This window comes from Ostrea edulis, chromosome 1, assembly GCF_947568905.1.
Source record: "Ostrea edulis chromosome 1, xbOstEdul1.1, whole genome shotgun sequence".
NCBI lineage: Eukaryota > Metazoa > Mollusca > Bivalvia > Ostreida > Ostreidae > Ostrea > Ostrea edulis.
In genome coordinates, this window is record NC_079164.1 from 49,584,327 (window position 1) to 49,604,151 (window position 19,825).

The window sequence follows — 19,825 nt, forward strand, 5'->3', positions numbered from 1 at the left end:
CAGGGTCCAACTAAATTTCACAACTTCAGCCAAGGCCTCCTAACTCATTATGGCTATGCACATAGTTTGTCTGCTAGAATTGATGTCCCAGAGTTTAGGAGATTTTTTAAAGAACGCATCAATTTTTTAGGTTTTGGCCCCATCCCTCAACCCTCTGGAAAGCAGAGGCAACAAAATTTATAATTTTTGTCTCCCTTACCTCATTGATGTTACACACCAATTTTGGTAAAAATTGGCCCAGCTGTATTTCAGAAGTTTAAATATCAGAATCTTAATGCATGACAGCAAACAAAAGAAGATTGCACGAGTTACATGCTGTGCTCTATTTTTCCTAGATCAATATAGAGATTAATATAATGAACTTTTTTGCTGTACTTTAGAGATATTGCAAAAAAAAATGGTTCATTTTATTCCACAATATAGATCAATTATACATTGTCACCTATATGTTTTTGATAGGTATCAGTTCACACATTTGTTGTATAGCAAGTTTATTTGACATTTGATTAATTTTAAATATATCAGTAAGTGAGCTAAAATTCTTTATATTAGGAGTAAAACTAAATGGACACCCATACAGAAAACAACAGATACAGGAATTATCTTTTCTAAATAAAAAAAGTTGATTAATGTTAATCTGGTTATTATATACCGAGAGATCATTAAAAAGCAGCATGAATGTCATGTCCTCAGATACCATCTACCTGCAGAAATGACAGAAATTGTTTCTGATCTCAAAAATAGAAATAAGTTTTACATAAATTTAGATACGTGAATATAAAAAAATACTTATCAAATGAAAGTTGCTATATTCAATGAACATAAGGATGCACTTGTAACCAAAACAAAAACAAAAAACCTCCCCAATACTATATATCTTAATTCAATGCCTGACAAAATATTTTCACTCCAAATTAATATCATGGGGATTGCAGGCAAGATGTTACAGCTATTCCTGTTTTTATTGCCTATGTAATATAATAAATATAGGCAGGAATGCATGGAACTGTAGTGCTGTATATAGCAAGAAATATATATTGAAAATTTCAATACATCACAAGATGTAGTGATCAACATGGTAACACATCATGATACATGTTATAGTATATTCAGACTTTGAATGCTTTTCTTCACATATTCATACATGCACATTTATCATCAATAAAAACAAGAGGCCCACAGGCCTTATCAGTCATCTGAATATTGGCTGAAAGTATCACTAGCCCCAACGGCTACGAAATCTATAATAATTTTCCTGTTCTGCATATCTAAGCTTACATGCCAAATTTCCTGATTTAGGCAGGATAATTCTCCCTGCATGACATACACGCTCCAATAGCAATTTTCAGGACTCCTGCACCCCCAGAGCCTTAGGCAAAAATTTACCAATGATTCAAAAATCTTCCTCTCTACAACAGCATATCTTTAAGAATAACTAAATGCATAGTGATGTAGAGTGGAAGGCTATTGCCAAAATTGTAAAATTTCATGATTCCCGAGGGTAGAAGTCAATAGAATCCTTCATTAGTACGAGTGTGTGATAGGGAAATTCCACCGAGGGGACAAGATTCGCAGTCTGTCATGCATTAACAAGTGAACATTCTTAACTTCTCCTTGGTAACTACCTTTCCAATTCTTTTCAAATTTGGTGTGAAGCATGTGTGGAACAAGAGGACATAAATTGTAATTTTATAAGCCTCCCCCTCCAGAGACCCCATCTGCATCCAAACAATTTAAATTATTGACAATGAGCTAAAAATTTTGAGGATGCAAGGCAGTCAAAGTCTACAAAAATGAACACAAAATGGGCTATTAAATTACTTTAATGTAAATATTTTACCATAACAAACTTTGATTTCTCTTTAAAATGGCGTAACCCCCCCCCCCCCCCATTTCTGTCCAAATTTTTGCTATTGATACTGTTACTGCTCCCTCCATTCCTAAAATACTGTATCCCAGACTCTCCTTCTAGTCCTCTGTCTCCAGTTCTGAACATATGGAGATGATGAACTTTCAGTAGACAGAAAGAAAAGTCTGGGGATTGTGAATAGGTGTTCATCAGTATAGTGGCTTTGTCACTGTTAAGACCACCCTGAACAATTTTCTGTTGAGTCTAATGACAGAGAACATACTATCACCTTCACTGTGGAATTCAAACGAACCAAGAAGCAGTTTATGGTGAAATTCATTTCCGCATGAAACAAATTGCACAGAGAGATTAAACCACAAGAATTGATGGAGAATAATGTGTGAAAAAGGAGCAGCTTTGAAATAAGAGGAAATTTTGTAGATTAATAATTCTTTTGTGTATTGTTAGACCTTTAAATCATTGCTTTCAGCATCCCATCAAATGTATGATTGGCTGACTTAAAATTCTTGTCATGAATGTTATCAATGGATCGACCAATATTCTGTAAGTGACAATTGATTGTTGATGATATGTTTTTTGAAAGTCTTGTGCCTGAACATCACTCATGTTTTCCTTGCGTTTTGTGTACTCTTGGTTTCGCCTCCAGTAAAATTTTCGAACGTGTTAAATACCAGGACCACAGCCTTCACATTAACTAAATCAACAGGCTAATTGTAGACCTCTTTGTGCTATTCTGTAATGCTTAAATGAGTATTTCAGGAGTGGGGGTGGGGGGAACAGCACAAGTATCTAGAAGCAAAAATTGAGACAGAATGGTAAAACTAAATAAGAGGCCCATGGGCCACATCGCTCACCTGAGTCACTTTGGCCCATATCTGAAGACTTTCCATATATATTTGCATGTAAAACCTTAGTCCCTATTATGGCCCAAACTACCCTTTGCAAACTTGAATCTACACTATGTCAGAAAGCTTTCATGTAAATGTCAACTTCTTTGGCCCAATGGTTCTTGAGAAGAAGATTTTTAAAGCTTTTTCCTATATTTGTATGTAAAACTTTGACCCCCCCCACTTGTGGCCCCATCCTACCCCCCGAGGGCCATGATTTGAACAAACTTGAATCTGCACTATGTCAGAAAGTTTTCTTGTAAATATCAGCTTTTCTGACTCAGTGGTTAGTGAGAAAAAGATTTTAACTATATATTTGTATGTAAAACTTTGATCCCCCCTTGTGGCCCCATCCTACCCCTGGGGGCCATGATTTGAACAAACTTGAATCTGCACTATGTCAGAAAGTTTTCATGTAAAAATCAGCTTTTCTGGCTCAGTGGTTCTTGAGAAGAAGATTTTTCCTATATATTTGTATGTAAAACTTTGATCCCCCCTTGTGGCCCCATCCTACCCCTGGGGGCCATGATTTGAACAAACTTGAATCTGCAATATGTCAGGAAGCTTTCAGGCAAATTTCAGCTCTTCTGGCCCAGGGTTCTTGAGAAGATTTTTAAATGACCCCACCCTATTTTTGCATTTGTTATTATCTCCCCTTTGAAAGGGAAACGGACCTTCATTTACACAAACTTGAAAGCCCTTCTGGCCCAGTGGTTCTTGAGAAGATTTTTAAATGACCCCACCCTATTTTTGCATTTGTGATTATCTCCCCTTTGAAAGGGACATGGCCCTTCATTTGAACAAACTTGAAAGCCCTTCACCCAAGGATGCTTTTAGCCATGTTTGTTTGAAATTGGCCCAGTGGTTCGGGAGAAGAAGTCGAAAATGTGAAAAGTTTACAGACAGACGGACAGACAGACAGACAGACGGACGACGGACAAAATGTGATCAGAATAGCTCACTTGAACCTTCGGTTCAGGTGAGCTAAAAAACTAAAAACAGAGGATACTGCTTCCTTGTTTGATAGATCCATGTTTTCCATAATCCTTTGGGCTTCATTGTAACCAACCCCACTTCATTTCCCAATGAAGTTTTTAAACTTGTTATCTATTTCTAAATGGAAAACATTGCAAAACATCAACATTCCATTTTAATCTAAAGGCTTATTTTTCAGTATAAAGACAATGAAAGTCTTTCAAAACATTTGTGAAATATTTTGACAGTGTTCCAGGCCTTCTTGAGTCGTGTTCATTAAAACATTGATTATTCCTGGACATCGACATGTACAGACCCTGAAGCGTACTACACCATTTAAACCATTCCATTCTCGATAAAGACAGTTCCATTCCCACATCAAACTGCTCCGTTCAAACCATTCAGAGTTCCGTTTCCAGACCAAAGTGTTCCATTTTCATTAAAAACTGTTTGTTCTCTTAAACTGTTTGTTCCTGCATGGTCATTTGGTACTAGCACGTCAGTCAGTCATTTTAGATCAACATGACGCAAATAGTTGAGGTGGAAGAAGACCATGATGATTGCTCTTGATTCGATACAATATTTCAAAGTTAATAAAATAATTCAAATTTGTAAAAGTTTAAAGACAAATTACCAATTCACCATGACACGTCAGAGCATATTTTTATTTTGGGGTAAAAGGGAATTTGTGAACCGAAATCAGCTTACTAGAAATTTTTTAGAAATGTGTGAAAATGGATTTTTCTTTACCAAAATTGAATAATTATTTAAACAATGTTACTGTTGATGAAAAGAAGTTTGTGTGTTTTTTAAAAATTTGTCAATAGGGATTTTGAAACACAGAATGTCAAATCATAAGATCTATTTCAAGTAGTATACCTCTTAGATTAATAAAAATTTGACATGTTTTGGTGAAAGTGTTGGAAAAATAAAATAGCTACAGATGGCCACTTTGACCTTTTGTTAGCTGTGTGTCAATGCTACAGATAGCCACTTTGACCTTTTGTTAGCTGTGTGTCAATGCTACAGATGGCCACTTTCACCTTTTGTTAGCTGTGTGTCAATGCTACAGATAGCCACTTTCACCTTTTGTCAATGCAGCCTACAGATAGCTGCTTTAAAGAGTTGTTACCTATATACTAACACATTCTACAGATAGCCACTTTGACTTGTTGTAGTCCACATACAGTGATTCTAACTTACTATTACTTTTATTATATTATAGCAAACTCCCAGGGCCAGCAAAAAACAGTTCGTTATAACCAAACTTCGTTACATCCAATATAATGTTTGTTTTTTTCTCTCATAGTTGAATAAATATTACTTCACAATATGTGTGAATTCGTTATAAGCGTGTTCATTATAAGTGTGTTTTACTGTATCAATATAGCCCATGTATGTTACCTTTCAGCCCTTCCGACTCTCCCAATACGGTGAATGTAGTTCTGTTTTTCATCAGGTAATGTCACATTAATAACTGAAATAAAGAGATAGTGTTCACTACTGGTAGTCATAAATGTCAAATAAATTCCAATTACAAAGACATAAACCCACTCGGAATGTGGGTGTAGTGGTCAACGACTGAAGGATTGATTGATTTGATGTTTTCCGCCACACTCAACAATTTTTCAGTTATCTGGTGGCGCCCAGTTCTTTATTGGTGGAAGAGAGAACCCAGATACTATGTACCTGGGAAGAGACCACCGACCTTCCAAAAGTAAACTGGGAAACTTTCTCACTTACCGGGTTCAAATTTTTACAAAAGTCATGGAAGTCTATCTGAATTCATATAATTCAGGGCTGTGGTTAGCCACTAGCCAGCTTACCTATGCAATTTTTAAAATTCTTATGTGGATGTACATGTACAATGTATATCCTAAAATGTTTTGTTCAGAGTTTATACTTTGACTTTTGCTTTTCATAAGGGGGGTTGGTTGCATAAAAACTACATGCAATTGGGAACTGTAAAAATAACCATGTGAAAATATATTATAACTATTCTATTTTAAATAATATTTACATTCACTGAATCTTTTCTCTTATATTTCTATTAAAATTGACATTGCTTTCATCTGGGACAATGAATGCATGTTTGTTGCAAACTAGTTTGATCTGGTTTTATAGTACCACCTGTCTGTGTAATCATTACCAAATATGGAGCGCCATAAAGGTCAAAGGGTGCATTGGCTGTTCTGTTTAGAGTAACGAATGGGTCAACCATATGATATTTTAGTACTTAAATCTAGTCTATATTTTAAAACAATACATGAAAATATAAATAATAAAATGTCTCTCTTAGTTGTTTCATAGGGTGATGAAGGTAGCAATCATTGCAGAAAAAATTTACAAAACCAGTGGGTTATGAAATTTTTCTGGAATGCTAGCTACCTTCATCACCCGATGAAACAACAAAGAAAGCATTTTATTGTTTAAATATACAGCATTTTTGTGAAATAATCCCCATACCGTATGGCAGACCACTGATGTCAATCCCTCTGGCTGCTACATCCGTACAAATCATGAACCGAACTTTGTTGTCCTGTGAAACAATAACACACATTTTAATCTGTTCTTGCCCAGAATTACCAAAACAGCAATGCAAATGCAACATACTCAACAAGTAGAGATATATCACTATAGGACTGCATATACATACATTAAGATATATCACTATAATATAGGACTGCATATACATACATTAAGATATATCACTATAATATAGGACTGCATATACATACATTAAGTATAATATAGGACTGCATGTACATACATTAAGAGACTGCCTTGTAGAGGTATATCACTATAATATAGGACTGCATATACATACATTAAGAGACTGCCTTGAAATCCTGTGATGATAATTCACACAGTATGTGTCCTATCACTTGTATACAAGTTAGTGTTGCTGTACAGAACAAGTGCACTGTCAACCAGGGCATTGCCTCACAACTTGGCATCATTCGATGAGTACCATTCTCATACATTAATTTTGTCCTTGACCTTTCACCTCTACATCAATAAGTATTCCCCCACCTACCATTATGTATATTTTAGAAAAGTGTGAGGTTGAAAGATGAAAAGGTATTCTTTCTATTGTACCCACAACACATTACTGACAGCTGACTGGGCCAAGATATCAAAATTAATCGTTCTCTCTCCATCTGCTGTCTTTGCAAAATGGTACTGTAAGGGTTAACAAGAGTACCGTAAACGGTACATAATACGCCCGTGAGAAGGTTATATATGGGTTAATCTATAAATCTATGAATCATAGGTTTGAATATTACAGAATATGAACTTTTAATGTAACAGAAAAGTCACCGATCTGGAAGACTTAAAAAAACTTGAAATTAATCCATGTAAGACGAACAATGCCCAAATTTGATATCTGTAAAAAAAAAAATTCATGCAATGGGATATAAAAAAAGGTCATAAAACTTAATGAAAGACAGACAGACATCGCTATACCATAATACATCTTGTAAAATGAATGAGGTATAAAAAAATTATTGCATATTAGTAATGTTTAACAATCTGTAATATACACATAATTTAAGATAAAAGATAGTATCAGCCATCATGAAATGGAAGAAAATCCAACTTGTAATTTTCTCAAAAATTGTAGAAAATCAAAATCCTTGTCACATGCACATCTTCAATACCCATACAAACACTCCACAAAATAAGAAGGTTCTAACTTGAAAACTGTGGGAGGAGTTAGGTGGACAAATTATGTATCCTCCATAGAATATAAATTTCCAAATACACTAAGTTCAACAACCTGTAATTTTCTCAAAAATTGTAGAAAATCAAAATCCTTGCCACATGCACATTTTCAATACCCATACAAACACTCCACAAAATAAGAAGACCCTCACTTGAAAACTGTGGGAGGAGTTAGGGGGACAAATTATGTACCCTCCATATAATATTAATTTACAAATAAAGGGGCAAAACTCCTGCAAAAGAAGTCGAAATGGATCAAAATTGCAATATGATCTAGAGTGACCCACAAAGAAGCTACACAGTAAGTTTCAGCGTGATATGTGGAAGAGAAATGAAAATAGAAACAGAAAACTTTGAACAGACGTACGGACGTACAGACATCGCTGTACCATAATACGTCCCGTCTTCAGACAGGCGTATAAAAATTTGGTAAACTTCAAAATGTGCAGGAGTAGAGAAAAAGATTTTCTAAGATTAAGTACATTTTCACTATATGACCATTTTAGCCCTGCCCAATGGAGGCAGAACCCTTGCCCTGAGGGTCATGAAAAACATAAATTTTGTAGAGGGTTTCTTGTTCTTCCTAACCATGCATTCAATTTATTTTAAAATGTGCAGGAGTAGAGAAGATTTCCTATGATTAAGTACATTTTCATTATTTGACCATTTTGGCCCTGCCCTTGAGGTAGAACCTATGCTCTGGGGGCAATGAAATACTCTTCCTAACCATGCATTCACTTTATCTTCAAAATGTGCAGGAATGGATAACAAGATTTTTTAAAATTTTGCTATTTTTAGGAATATTTCCCTGCTGCTGGAGACCAAAGGGTACAATGATTATGGAAATCACAATTTATGGTCATCTCATCCCTACCGTGCTTCATATCAAATTAGAAGACAATATTGACCAAGTAGTTAATTGTTAATGGATGAAGAACAAAGACCAATGGCAAATAGGTCACCCAAGTCACTCAGGTGACTTACAAACCACCTATGTTTTGTTTTAAAACATAGTTCTGGAGCACAGTCCCAAACCAGCTTATGTGAAATATGCTAGTCAAACCATGTTATTTTCAGCTTTATCTCAAAATAACTTTATCTTAAATCTTATTTGTTTTAAGACAATCAACAAACAAGTTCTACAACTTATATGAACTTAATGCACAACTTATACGAATTTAATGCTTCTTGAAGGCTTGGAAATTGGTGTGAAAGGGGTCATTGATGTGGGTGGAAACTAATGTACCCAGAGGAATTTCCCACATGTCCAAGTGGGCGACTACAGTACATATGTACGTACCCATCACATACAACCACTGAGGATCAAACTCGGGTCACAGTGACGAGAAGTGAGAGCATTAACCTCTACACTACCCAGACATCTTACCATGATGAAGCAATTTATCAAATGATAAGTATTGTTCATTTACTATGACAATAGATGGGCATCAAATTTTCAAATGGACAGATCACTTATTGGATGGAGATAATTTATACCTTGAATCTAGCTGCAGGAACATTGATCATTTCATGAGACAATTTTTTTTTCTTGGATATGTAAATTTTACAAACCTTATTTGAAGGATTATTGAGAAAAGAAATTCTTTTTTTTAAACTACTAAGATGTTAACAATGGACTCTATACATACAAAGACTGCAAAAATAGTTCAAATTTAACGAGGTACTCTACATCATCATAATGGCTGACTTCCTTTTAAAACAGCAATATTTATTCATTCATTTCAAAAATCATCGCCTAGCTGAATAGCTCAGTAGGTTAGCACGTTGACTGCTGAACTGTATATCGCAGGTTCGAGTCCAGCAAGGGTTTTAAGTTTTTTCAGATCGCTTTCTACTAAAAATGCATTTATTGACCAAATAAAGTAAATTTGAAAGTTTTCAATTTCAAAATATTGTTGTACATACCCTCCACTTTTCATCCATATCAAATTTCTCTGGTGTAGCATACCTTCTTAAGATGAACTTTAGAGTTATGAACAAGGCTAGTGATGAGATAATTTGGAGGTCCAAATGAGATAATTTTTCATTTTTCATTTTTAGCTCACCTGAGCCTAAGGGTGTTTTGTTTTTCAAACATGTAGTTTTTATCAGGGATGAAATAGTCTTAGTCAGAACTCTATAATATTTAAATTAAATTCATAGAGAAGTAGCATATATTCTGTCATACAGTAAATTTGGGTCCGATAAATATAATTATAAAAACCAAGAAAATTTGGTACTCCGTCATCACCTGACAATAATTTGCCTAGTTTCGATGCAGTTCAAAAATCATCAAATCTGCATGGGTCACTATCTTTGCACAAAATATGTGGGGGAAATATTTATAATAAATAATCGTGCAAATGGAACACAAAACAACACACTGATATAACTTTCATATCTGCATTTTAAATACTTATAAAGGACTTTTGAACCCTGTTCGTAATACCCGGTACTACTTAACTACTATCAACTGGAGGGGGGGGGGGGGGGGGGGGGGGCAATGATTTATGTCAGGAAGCTTTCCTTTTCTGGCCCTGTGATTTTTCAAAAGAAGATTTTTCCTATATATATTTGTATGTAAAACTTTGATCCCCTATTGTCGCCTCATCTTTACCCCTGGGGACCATGATTTTAATAAACTTGAATCTGAACTGTGTCAGGAAGCTTTCATGTAAATTTCCACTTTCCTGGCCCAGTAGTTTTTGAGAAGATTTTCCCTATATATTTCTATGTAAAACTTTGATCCCCCTTGTGGCCCCATCCTGCCCCCGGGGAGGGGGGGGGGGGGGGGGGGGGGGGGAGGGGGCATGATTTTTACAAACTTGAATCTGCACTATGTCAGCAAGCTTTCATGTAAATATAAGCTTTTCTGGCACAGTGGTTCTTGAGAAGAAGATTTTTAAACATTTTCCCTATATATTTGTATGTATAACTTTGATCCCCTATTGTGGCCCCATCCTATCCTCAGGGGCCATGATGTTTGCACTATGTCTGGAAGCTGTCATGTAAATTTAAGATTTCTGGACCAGTGGTTCTTGAGAAGAAGATTTTTAAATGACCTCACCCTATATTTGCATTTTTGTGATTATCTCCCCTTGAAAGGGACATGGCCCTTCATTAACTGAAAGCCCTTTACCCAAGGATGCTTTTGGCCAAGTTTGGTTGAAATTGGCCCAGTGGTTCTGTACAAGAAGTCGAAAATGTAAAATGTTTACAGACAGATGACAGACAACAGGCGATCAGAAAAGCTCACTTGAGCTTTCAGCTCAGGTGAGCTAAAAACTGTTACACTAGAGATTGAGTACCTATCAACATTAAGACATTATCTCTCCATATAAAATCAAGGGTATACTGCAGGGATGCAAATAATAAACGCTTGCCCACTCACCATTGCGACTAAAAAGTCTTTGTGGGCTCCTAAAAATCTAATTCTAATTGCTCACTGGGCTATTGTAAAATCTCTACTGTAATTTTCCTTGTCTTATTCGGTTAAAGTAAATCAGATGCTGCTGTTAATGAATCTGACAATTTGCAACTTTAAGACTAGGCTATTATGCATGCGTTAATTATGACCTTTACCTTCTGTGCACATGTTCAACATGGTGCAAAGTTTGACAGTTTGAAAGTGACCAATTTTAGGATCACGATATATCCCCCCCCCCCCCCCCCCCCCCCCAAGATGCATCAGCTGATCAGGTGCTAGTCCTAGGCCTCACACAGTGTAAAAGATATGACCCAGACATGAAAAGCCTCACAGACTGACAGATAGACGGGAAAGCCCATATCATGAATATATCATAATACAGCCCATTAAAACAAACTGTACATGTATTATTCATAGGTCTATGATCTTCTGTGATCCTAGTATTTGTGTCAAACTATCAATTAATTAATTACCTTAAACTTCTGTAAATTAGTTAATTACCTTAAACTTCTGTAAATTAAATTAATTACCTTAAACTTCTGCAAATTAATTAATTACCTTAAACTTCTGTAAATTAGCCTTCCTTTCCTGTGGTTTCCTGTCTCCATGCAAACAAACACACGAATATTTACCTAAAAAAACAACAACCAAAAAACAAGATATATTTTGAAACACTATGGATCTAAACAAAGAAGTCCAAACCAATTGTATTGGCTACTATACAATAAGAGGCCCACAGGCCTTATCAGTCACCAGAGTATTAATTAAAAATATCACTATATGAAATCTATAATAAAACAATGTTTATAAAAAACAAATACCCCAAAAAGTGCCCCCACTGATTTAAAACTTTACATAATATATGTTATATCAACACTATATGACTATTTAGTCAGAACCCTGGGGTTGTGAAAAAGACAATTTTGGTACATCCTTTTCTGCTTTCCCTCAATATGCATTTAGTTTTTATACAGTACCAGCAAAATTAAAGAAAAAGTCTTTCAAATGATAAAGACAATTATCACTGATAACTTTGGTCTAGCTAGCTCTGGAATCAAAACCCCTATCCCTGGGATCGGGGTTTCTGGGAAAATATAATGAATTTAATCTGGAATATCTTGGTTACCAATGTAAAAATAAGATTAATTAGATCACTATTAAGAAGACAAAAACTTGTATTTCAATGGAATATTAAACTTCTAAACATTTAATTTGTTTGAAATATGAAAAATATGTTGGGCACATGTGGCAGCTTATTGCCCCTGGCTCTTTACAATTTTCATAAAGGCCTTCCTGCTCTACATCACTATGATAAATATAAAGTTTATTTCATCGAATGATGTTTTTATTTCTAAAATTAAGGGCTGTCCACGGACTTTACGGACAACCCTTGTATATATATATTTTGTTATTGTAAATTTTGTGAATTATTCCTATCCACAAAAAATGGACAACCACAGAAAATACCCATTATATGGTATCTTCAAATCTCTGTTCAAGAATATCTATCTCTATTGAGGAAAGGAATTAAGTTCATAGTCTATAATAGTTTTAAAGATTAGACATTTTAAAATATCTACTTACATTGTTTTCAATTACTCCTAAACATAGCATCAAATATCTATCTTTATCAGTAAGAAACAGGATCGAGTCTTCACCGATCTCCTGCACAATTCTCAAAATCCTTCCCAAAGCTAAAATCAATGGCATTCAGAGTTGCTAAATTGACAAATAATTTTTAGAAAGAAGTAATTCTGGCAACGAAGTATTTAGAAAGAAATAACTTTAAGTCAGATGTTTGAATTCAGTATCCATTATTTTCCTCTCAACCCTGATCAGCTTTACCTCAGTCACCTGATATGGCCAAACTGTACATAATGTTACCAGAGAAGTTGACATTAATTTCACAATTCTGTTAGAGGATTTACTCTTCATTAATTTGTCAATCTTCAGGTCTTTAAGATTTTACCTTGTATAAACAACAGTGAATTACACTTTGAGGTTAACCCCATGTAATGGGGACATATATTTCAAATTTGTAATTTTTCAAATTTTATATTTAGGACAAAGAATAATGTACGATTGTGTACATAAAAAGGCCCCAAAAATTTTCTCTGTTATATGCCAAGTATACTATCTCAACTTAAATCAAAGTTATTGCTTATTTGATAGCATTATTATGTCATGAATATTAAGACTTTTCCCTGCCTTTTTTTCAAAAAGAGCTAATGATAACTTAGATTTTATCCAGATTATTGCTTAGTAAAAGGTGTGCCAATCCGTCGAGCAAAATGAAATTAACATATATTGTGTTTAATAGAAGATGAAAAATGTATTTGAATATAAATATGCTTGACGCATGGGCTGTATGTTTTCTGAAAGGAAAACCCCCTGAAATTATGAATTTTTTCATTGATTTTGCAATTTTATGCCAACTTCACGCTCCTGTCGTATAACACAAAGCAATTTTTGGATCAAATTAAACGTAGTTTGGGTTTGCTTAATATATATTCCTTATTTGAATGCCAGATTTTGAAACCCCTACTGAAATCATTCATTTTCTGGGCCAGATGACTGTACCTGCTTCTTTTAAAGTTACATATACTTAATACTTAACACACTTCTTAACCTTTTTCTAAATTAATGATTAGGTTTTGTGTTCTTGTGTCATTGTCACTGACAGTGATTGACTTGTACAACCCCTATTGTGCTGCATTTGCATTGCGAAAGGACATCAATTAATCTGTGGATAAATTCTCTGCATGTATCCTCTTACTGGAAACAAGTAAATCAATGGTTTCGACAAGCCCAGCAGTTTCATTCTAATATACTGCAGTTGAAATTACTGTATGTATCAGCTGAGTATGAACTTTCTTATAAGCAATACATACATATACACAATCACAAACACACATTTTCTGATGATGGATAGGGTATACAAAAGTTGACCTAAACTATATGTATATAAAACCCAGTAGAATTATCAACATGTAACTTGATCTATTTCAAAATACTCATGCATTCTAAAATGCTTCATGACTGCAAACTATTAATTCAGAAAGGGGCAAAAAAATTCTCAATTAATTCCTTTGAAACTGAGCTAACCACCAAATAGGGAATAGTGAGGTCATCATCATCATCATCATCGGCATTTTGATTAACGTGCAGGATTAGGTGCATCTTCCACAGCAGTGGGCTCCCTTCCAGGTAACTGGCTTGCTGCACGCATGGCAGACCTAACATTTGACTTCCAGGCATCTCTGTCCAATGGGTTGACATCATGAAGTCCCCACTCACGCTGGTCTTTTTCTAGCTGTGCTTTCCAGGTCATCTTTGGTCTCCCTGGTTGTCGTCCTCCCTCTTTTTTGATATTAAAGACATTATTGATTGCCCCACTGGATCTAGCAATGTGCCCAAACCAGTGTAGCCTCTTCTCCCGCAGGATAGCGTCGAGGTCATCGATCCCAAGTCGTGCCAGTAGCTCGCTTGATCTGACACTAGCCATGTCTTCTGGCTTTACCCTGCAAATCTGTCTGACCATGTACCTTGTTCTTTAAAAGATGTCAATGAGCAAACACAATTATGGCTTAAATTGGTTTCTTTTTTAACAAAATACCTGTTTGACCTCTTTCTGACCACAGTGCAGGGCACTTTTGTCCAGTCTATAATCTGTCAAGTATATTGATGTGCAGCAGTAGGAAATTGACATGTTATGCAATCAAAACTATATGGACTTCGTTTGGAGTGAATAAATTGTTAGACTGAATTCATAGGACTAGATCGACCTAAAAATCCTGTGAATTTTAATGCATACAGGCGATACAGTGTGAACAGGGTTGAAAAAGCGCAAAATTTTGTATACAATATGTACATATCATATGTACGCAATGACTTATTTAAACGATCATTATTTTAAGTCTTCTATATGTAATAGTTTATTTGTCAGAAGTAAATTTGCGCGTATTGTTAGTCTTGCAAAATTGCATGTAAATAATGTTCTCGTGAATAAAATGCGATTTACAGTATGACCTTTCATTTTCATAAAGAATTTCCATACAAGGACTACAACAGGAGTTCATAACATGTACTAATTGGTTCCACTGTCCCTGAGAGTACTGACATGCACTACATGTACTCATTGGTTCCACAGTCTCCACTGTTCCTGATAGTATTACATCTACTCATTGGTTCCAGTGTCCCTGAGAGTACTACATGTACTCATTGGATCCACTATCCCCGAGAGTAATGACATTGTCTTGCATGATGAAAAATAACAAAGCTTACATATGTATGGGATACTTTGGTTGAATTCTTGAATACTGAGCGTCTTGTTCATTAGATATGTTTCCATCCAAGGTCAAAATGGACATTTAAGAACAATGAAACCTTAAAGGACACATCGCATGTTTCTGAACTTTTTAATTTTTTCAGCAAAATTAATTCATTTCATGCCTTAAACTACTTTACATATGTTTTAAATGAAACAGTTTGCGTAGTTTTTGAGTTTGAAAGCGATGAAATTCAAATCTTGCTATATGCATATTTTCTTCGATATTTTACGCACCATTATCTGTGACGTCATATGCGACCTCGAGCGAGAAGATTTGTAAACAGTTGTTAGCCATTTCATAAACAGAGTAGATTTAATTGACAAAAAAAACCAATTATCACATTAACGGCTTGTAATTAAACTGCATTAGGGTGTTTTGTGCCATCTAAGGGTGTACTTGCTGTCAGTAGAGAGGATTAGGACTGTGTTTTTTTTTCAATTTTGGAAGGAAGGTATGAGGGACAAGACGTGAATATTTTTTGTCGGCACAACGACTTTGTCATAAAAAACCAGTAGAATTTGTCCCCGTACTTTTTCAAACAAGCACTTGGACAAAGACGTAGATAAACTGCGAGAAAATGGTTCTATCGAAGCTACGCACTGTTACATATAGGGTAGCCCTATGCTTTCCGTTCTGCTCTCAAATTCAATACACACTCACACCAACTGACCTTCACCTTGTAACAACATATAGGCAGAACTTGTGATCGGAGTTTCTACCAACTGGTAGTTTTAAAAAAGAAATTTGAAAATAAAAGATAATTGAACTTTCAATTATAAATAATAAAATATGATATTTTCCAACTTTGAATTGAATTATAATTAATGCTTTCATTACGCGTACGTAACAACAACAGCACGCCGCGTTTCCACTTAATTCCTAAGTAACAACATGTAGATTTAAAAAATATAATGATTAATGAAATTGCTTGAATAGAATGATTTAAAAGTATTGTGATTTTCACTATAAATTTGATCATTTTCATTTATTTATTTCGAAATGCACCTGTGACAGTAGGCCTAGTTGTCAATGATACGTAATCGTATCATAATTTAGGCCTATCTAACTTATCCAAAAATAGATTTAATAATAATTGCACTGTTTATTTTAGAAAGGCAACAACGCTAATTACAGTTGTATAAAGAAATGGCATTATCAAATAGTGTTTAGACAGCGATCTCATGTAAACATTATTTAATCCCAAATGCAGATGTCATACTCGCTTTCCTCACTACATTTGGGTTGCTATTTCTATGCATTGGTGGCCAAAAGATATAAGACTCAGGAAATTTGTCAACCTCGAAATAAGAGTTATCCATGGTAGATAAATTAGGCCCCTAAAACCCCGAGTTTTTAAAAATATCTAACACTACTTTTACAACAAGTTGATCGACGAAGGTCGCATATGATGTCACTGTGCCACGTGACTACCTATCTAATTAACTAGGCTTTTTGAAATCGGGGCTTAGATTTAAGTCTGTATTGTGGCTAATTATCGCAATACTTCAGCGAACGAACTATTACAATTAATTTCTATAAGCATAAGGAAGACAAAATGCATATAATTCTGTATACTTTGAAAACACGAGATGTGTCCTTTAATGGTTGTACTTCCACCAGGTGTTGATGATTTATATTTATTCTATTATTAACTATGATAACAAAAGGAACAAAGAATTGCTCTTAAGACCTGATGTTTCTATTTGTTAAACTCAACATATTACCTTGTTTTATATTATCTAAAGAAACATTTACTGAAAGTTTAACATTCCATACCTCCTCCTCTCAGCTGCAGGTACTTTTCCAGATTATCACAGTCCAGCTTGGTACGACAAAAGATGAGAGCTTTATCCATCTTGTGTACATCCAGGGCTTGGATGACATATTCTCCCTTCAGAATCTTCACAGCTTCAGACAAGGTTTCTGCAAAGAAATTCAGATTTAAATTAAACATCGCTTTAGACATACCTGTTAAATACATTGCTCAAAAAAAAAAAAACAAGAGGCCCATGGGCCACATCGCTCACCTGAGTCACCTTGGCCCATATCTGAAGACTTTCCATATATATTTGCATGTAAAACCTTAGTCCCTATTATGGCCCAAACTACCCTTTGCAAACTTGAATCTACACTATGTCAGAAAGCTTTCATGTAAATGTCAACTTCTTTGGCCCAATGGTTCTTGAGAAGAAGATTTTTAAAGCTTTTTCCTATATTTGTATGTAAAACTTGGAACCCCCCCCCCACTTGTGGCCCCATCCTACCCCCCGAGGGCCATGATTTGAACAAACTTGAATCTGCACTATGTCAGAAAGTTTTCTTGTAAATATCAGCTTTTCTGACTCAGTGGTTAGTGAGAAAAAGATTTTAACTATATATTTGTATGTAAAACTTTGATCCCCCCTTGTGGCCCCATCCTACCCCCGGGGGCAATGATTTTAACAAACTTGAATCTGCACTATGTCAGAAAGTTTTCATGTAAAAATCAGCTTTTCTGGCTCAGTGGTTCTTGAGAAGAAGATTTTTCCTATATATTTGTATGTAAAACTTTGATCCCCTATTGTGGCCCCATCCAACCCCCGGAGCCCATGATTTGAACAAACTTGAATCTGCATTATGTCAGGAAGCTTTCATGTAAATCTCAGCTTTTCTGGCTTAGTGGTTCTTGAGAAGAAGATTTTTAAAGTTTTTCCCTATATATTTGTATGTAAAACTTTGATCCCCCCTTGTGGCCCCATCCTACCCCCGGGGGCCATGATTTGAACAAACTTGAATCTGCAATATGTCAGGAAGCTTTCAGGCAAATTTCAGCTCTTCTGGCCCAGGGTTCTTGAGAAGATTTTTAAATGACCCCACCCTATTTTTGCATTTGTGATTATCTCCCCTTTGAAAGGGACATGGCCCTTCATTTGAACAAACTTGAAAGCCCTTCACCCAAGGATGCTTTTAGCCATGTTTGGTTGAAATTGGCCCAGTGGTTCGGGAGAAGAAGTCGAAAATGTGAAAAGTTTAACAGACAGACAGACGACGGACAAAAAGCGATCAGAAAAGCTCACCTGCTTCGGTTCAGGTGAGCTAAAAAAGAAAAGAAATGCATAGTAGTAATTTTTTGCTTGTCAAATGATTTGTTCATACATTTTTGGGTCTAGAACAAAAGCTGATTTATTTATTGGATAGGTATTCTATAGAATTTGAAGACAATAAAACATGTTTTCATAAATGATTAAAATCGGACTTTGTAGCTCGATATTGTTGTAATTTTCTAATGCACGTGATTCAGGCACCAGTAGTTTATCAAATGCACAGGTTCTATATATTTGATTGCGTTTGTCTTTATATGTAACCGCTGTTTGAGAAATGTCATACAGGTGACTCTCGATGGCTCGAACTTCGATCTCTCGAAGTTCTCGGTCTCTCGAAGTGAAATCATGGTCCTGATTTTTCTCTCCATATAATAAAGCAAATTTGCTATCGATCTTTCGAAGTTCTCGATCTCTCGAAGTGAAGTTGGGTCCCGTAAAACACATTTCATTGTTTTTCACTCTCGATCTCTCGAAGTGGTGGTAGCGTATACCCACAATTACCCAAGCGTGTAATTTCCGCTTGGGCCTTACTTGGATTTTGTTGAATGCCGGAGGGGTAATTGGGTGTTTACATAGTTGAAACATTGCAGGTGCTTTTTTGTGGAGGTGACACACTCGAGTATATAATTGGCTAATTGGTCAGTTTACACCTTGCACTGGGGTTTTGAGTCGTGATGATTAAAATTATATATAATCCAACTATGAATAAAATCTATAATTGGTTTTGACGTGATGACGAGAGAGTAAGTTTTATACATAATTTAGAGATCTACAGACTGTTAAATTTATCGAGTTTGTTCTATTTGTGTAAAGTCACAGGGGCTTGTCACAAATTGACCCTCTCTATTCTATATTGTGAAAATATAGAACAGACGATGTCAAATTTTAATAAGACAAATATTTCGTGACGAGCCCCTGTGGTTTAGTTTGCGATAGTAAAGCGTCATCGGAACTTGGTTTTGTATGCCTATCTAAGCATGATTAAAGAGCAAATAAATACATAAACTTTGAAATGTTTTTATTAATGCAAAATAAGGTTTTTTATTTTGATATCAAAGTACCTGACGAATATGAAGGAAAACATGTCAAAACGATAACATATGATATTGTTGGTATTAATTTCCGGTTACTGTAAAATCTGAACCATACCGGCGGACCTTCAATTTCCGAATTTCGATCTCTTGAACTCTTGATTTCTCGAAGTTTTATCAAGGTCCCTTGAACTTCGAGTTATCGAGAGTCACCTGTATCTGAATTATATGCTCAATGCAAGTGGAAGACTGGAAGCAGGTACAAGGGATTTCAATGTTGCAAAAAGCACCATATCTCACCCTTGCAGCAGATATCAACAGCATATAGTTTAAAAAATCATCACCATGGAGCAGGCAGACCATGCATGATGTCAGCAGCACATGATTGCCGTCATAAGGAATCTATATACAAATATGAAAGCCCTATCTTAAACAGTTCAGGATATTACCTAGGTTAACTTTTCTTCAAAGTAGATCAAAATCCATGTTCAAGGT

General features: G+C 35.4%; 1 protein-coding gene across 2 annotated transcripts in view; it reads right to left on the reverse strand.

The window, feature by feature from the left end:
- LOC125651468 (ATP-dependent RNA helicase DDX1-like) overlaps positions 1-19,825 on the reverse strand; it is a 211,718-nt gene that overhangs the window by 10,101 nt on the left and 181,792 nt on the right. For both annotated transcript variants that reach the window (XM_048880093.2, XM_048880099.2), the window contains exons 21-24: positions 16,993-17,139; positions 11,444-11,517; positions 6,199-6,271; positions 5,137-5,209 (exon numbers count right to left, since the gene is read on the reverse strand). In XM_048880093.2, coding sequence (XP_048736050.1) covers positions 5,137-5,209; positions 6,199-6,271; positions 11,444-11,517; positions 16,993-17,139 — 367 coding nt within the window. The remainder of the gene's footprint in view (positions 1-5,136; positions 5,210-6,198; positions 6,272-11,443; positions 11,518-16,992; positions 17,140-19,825) is intronic.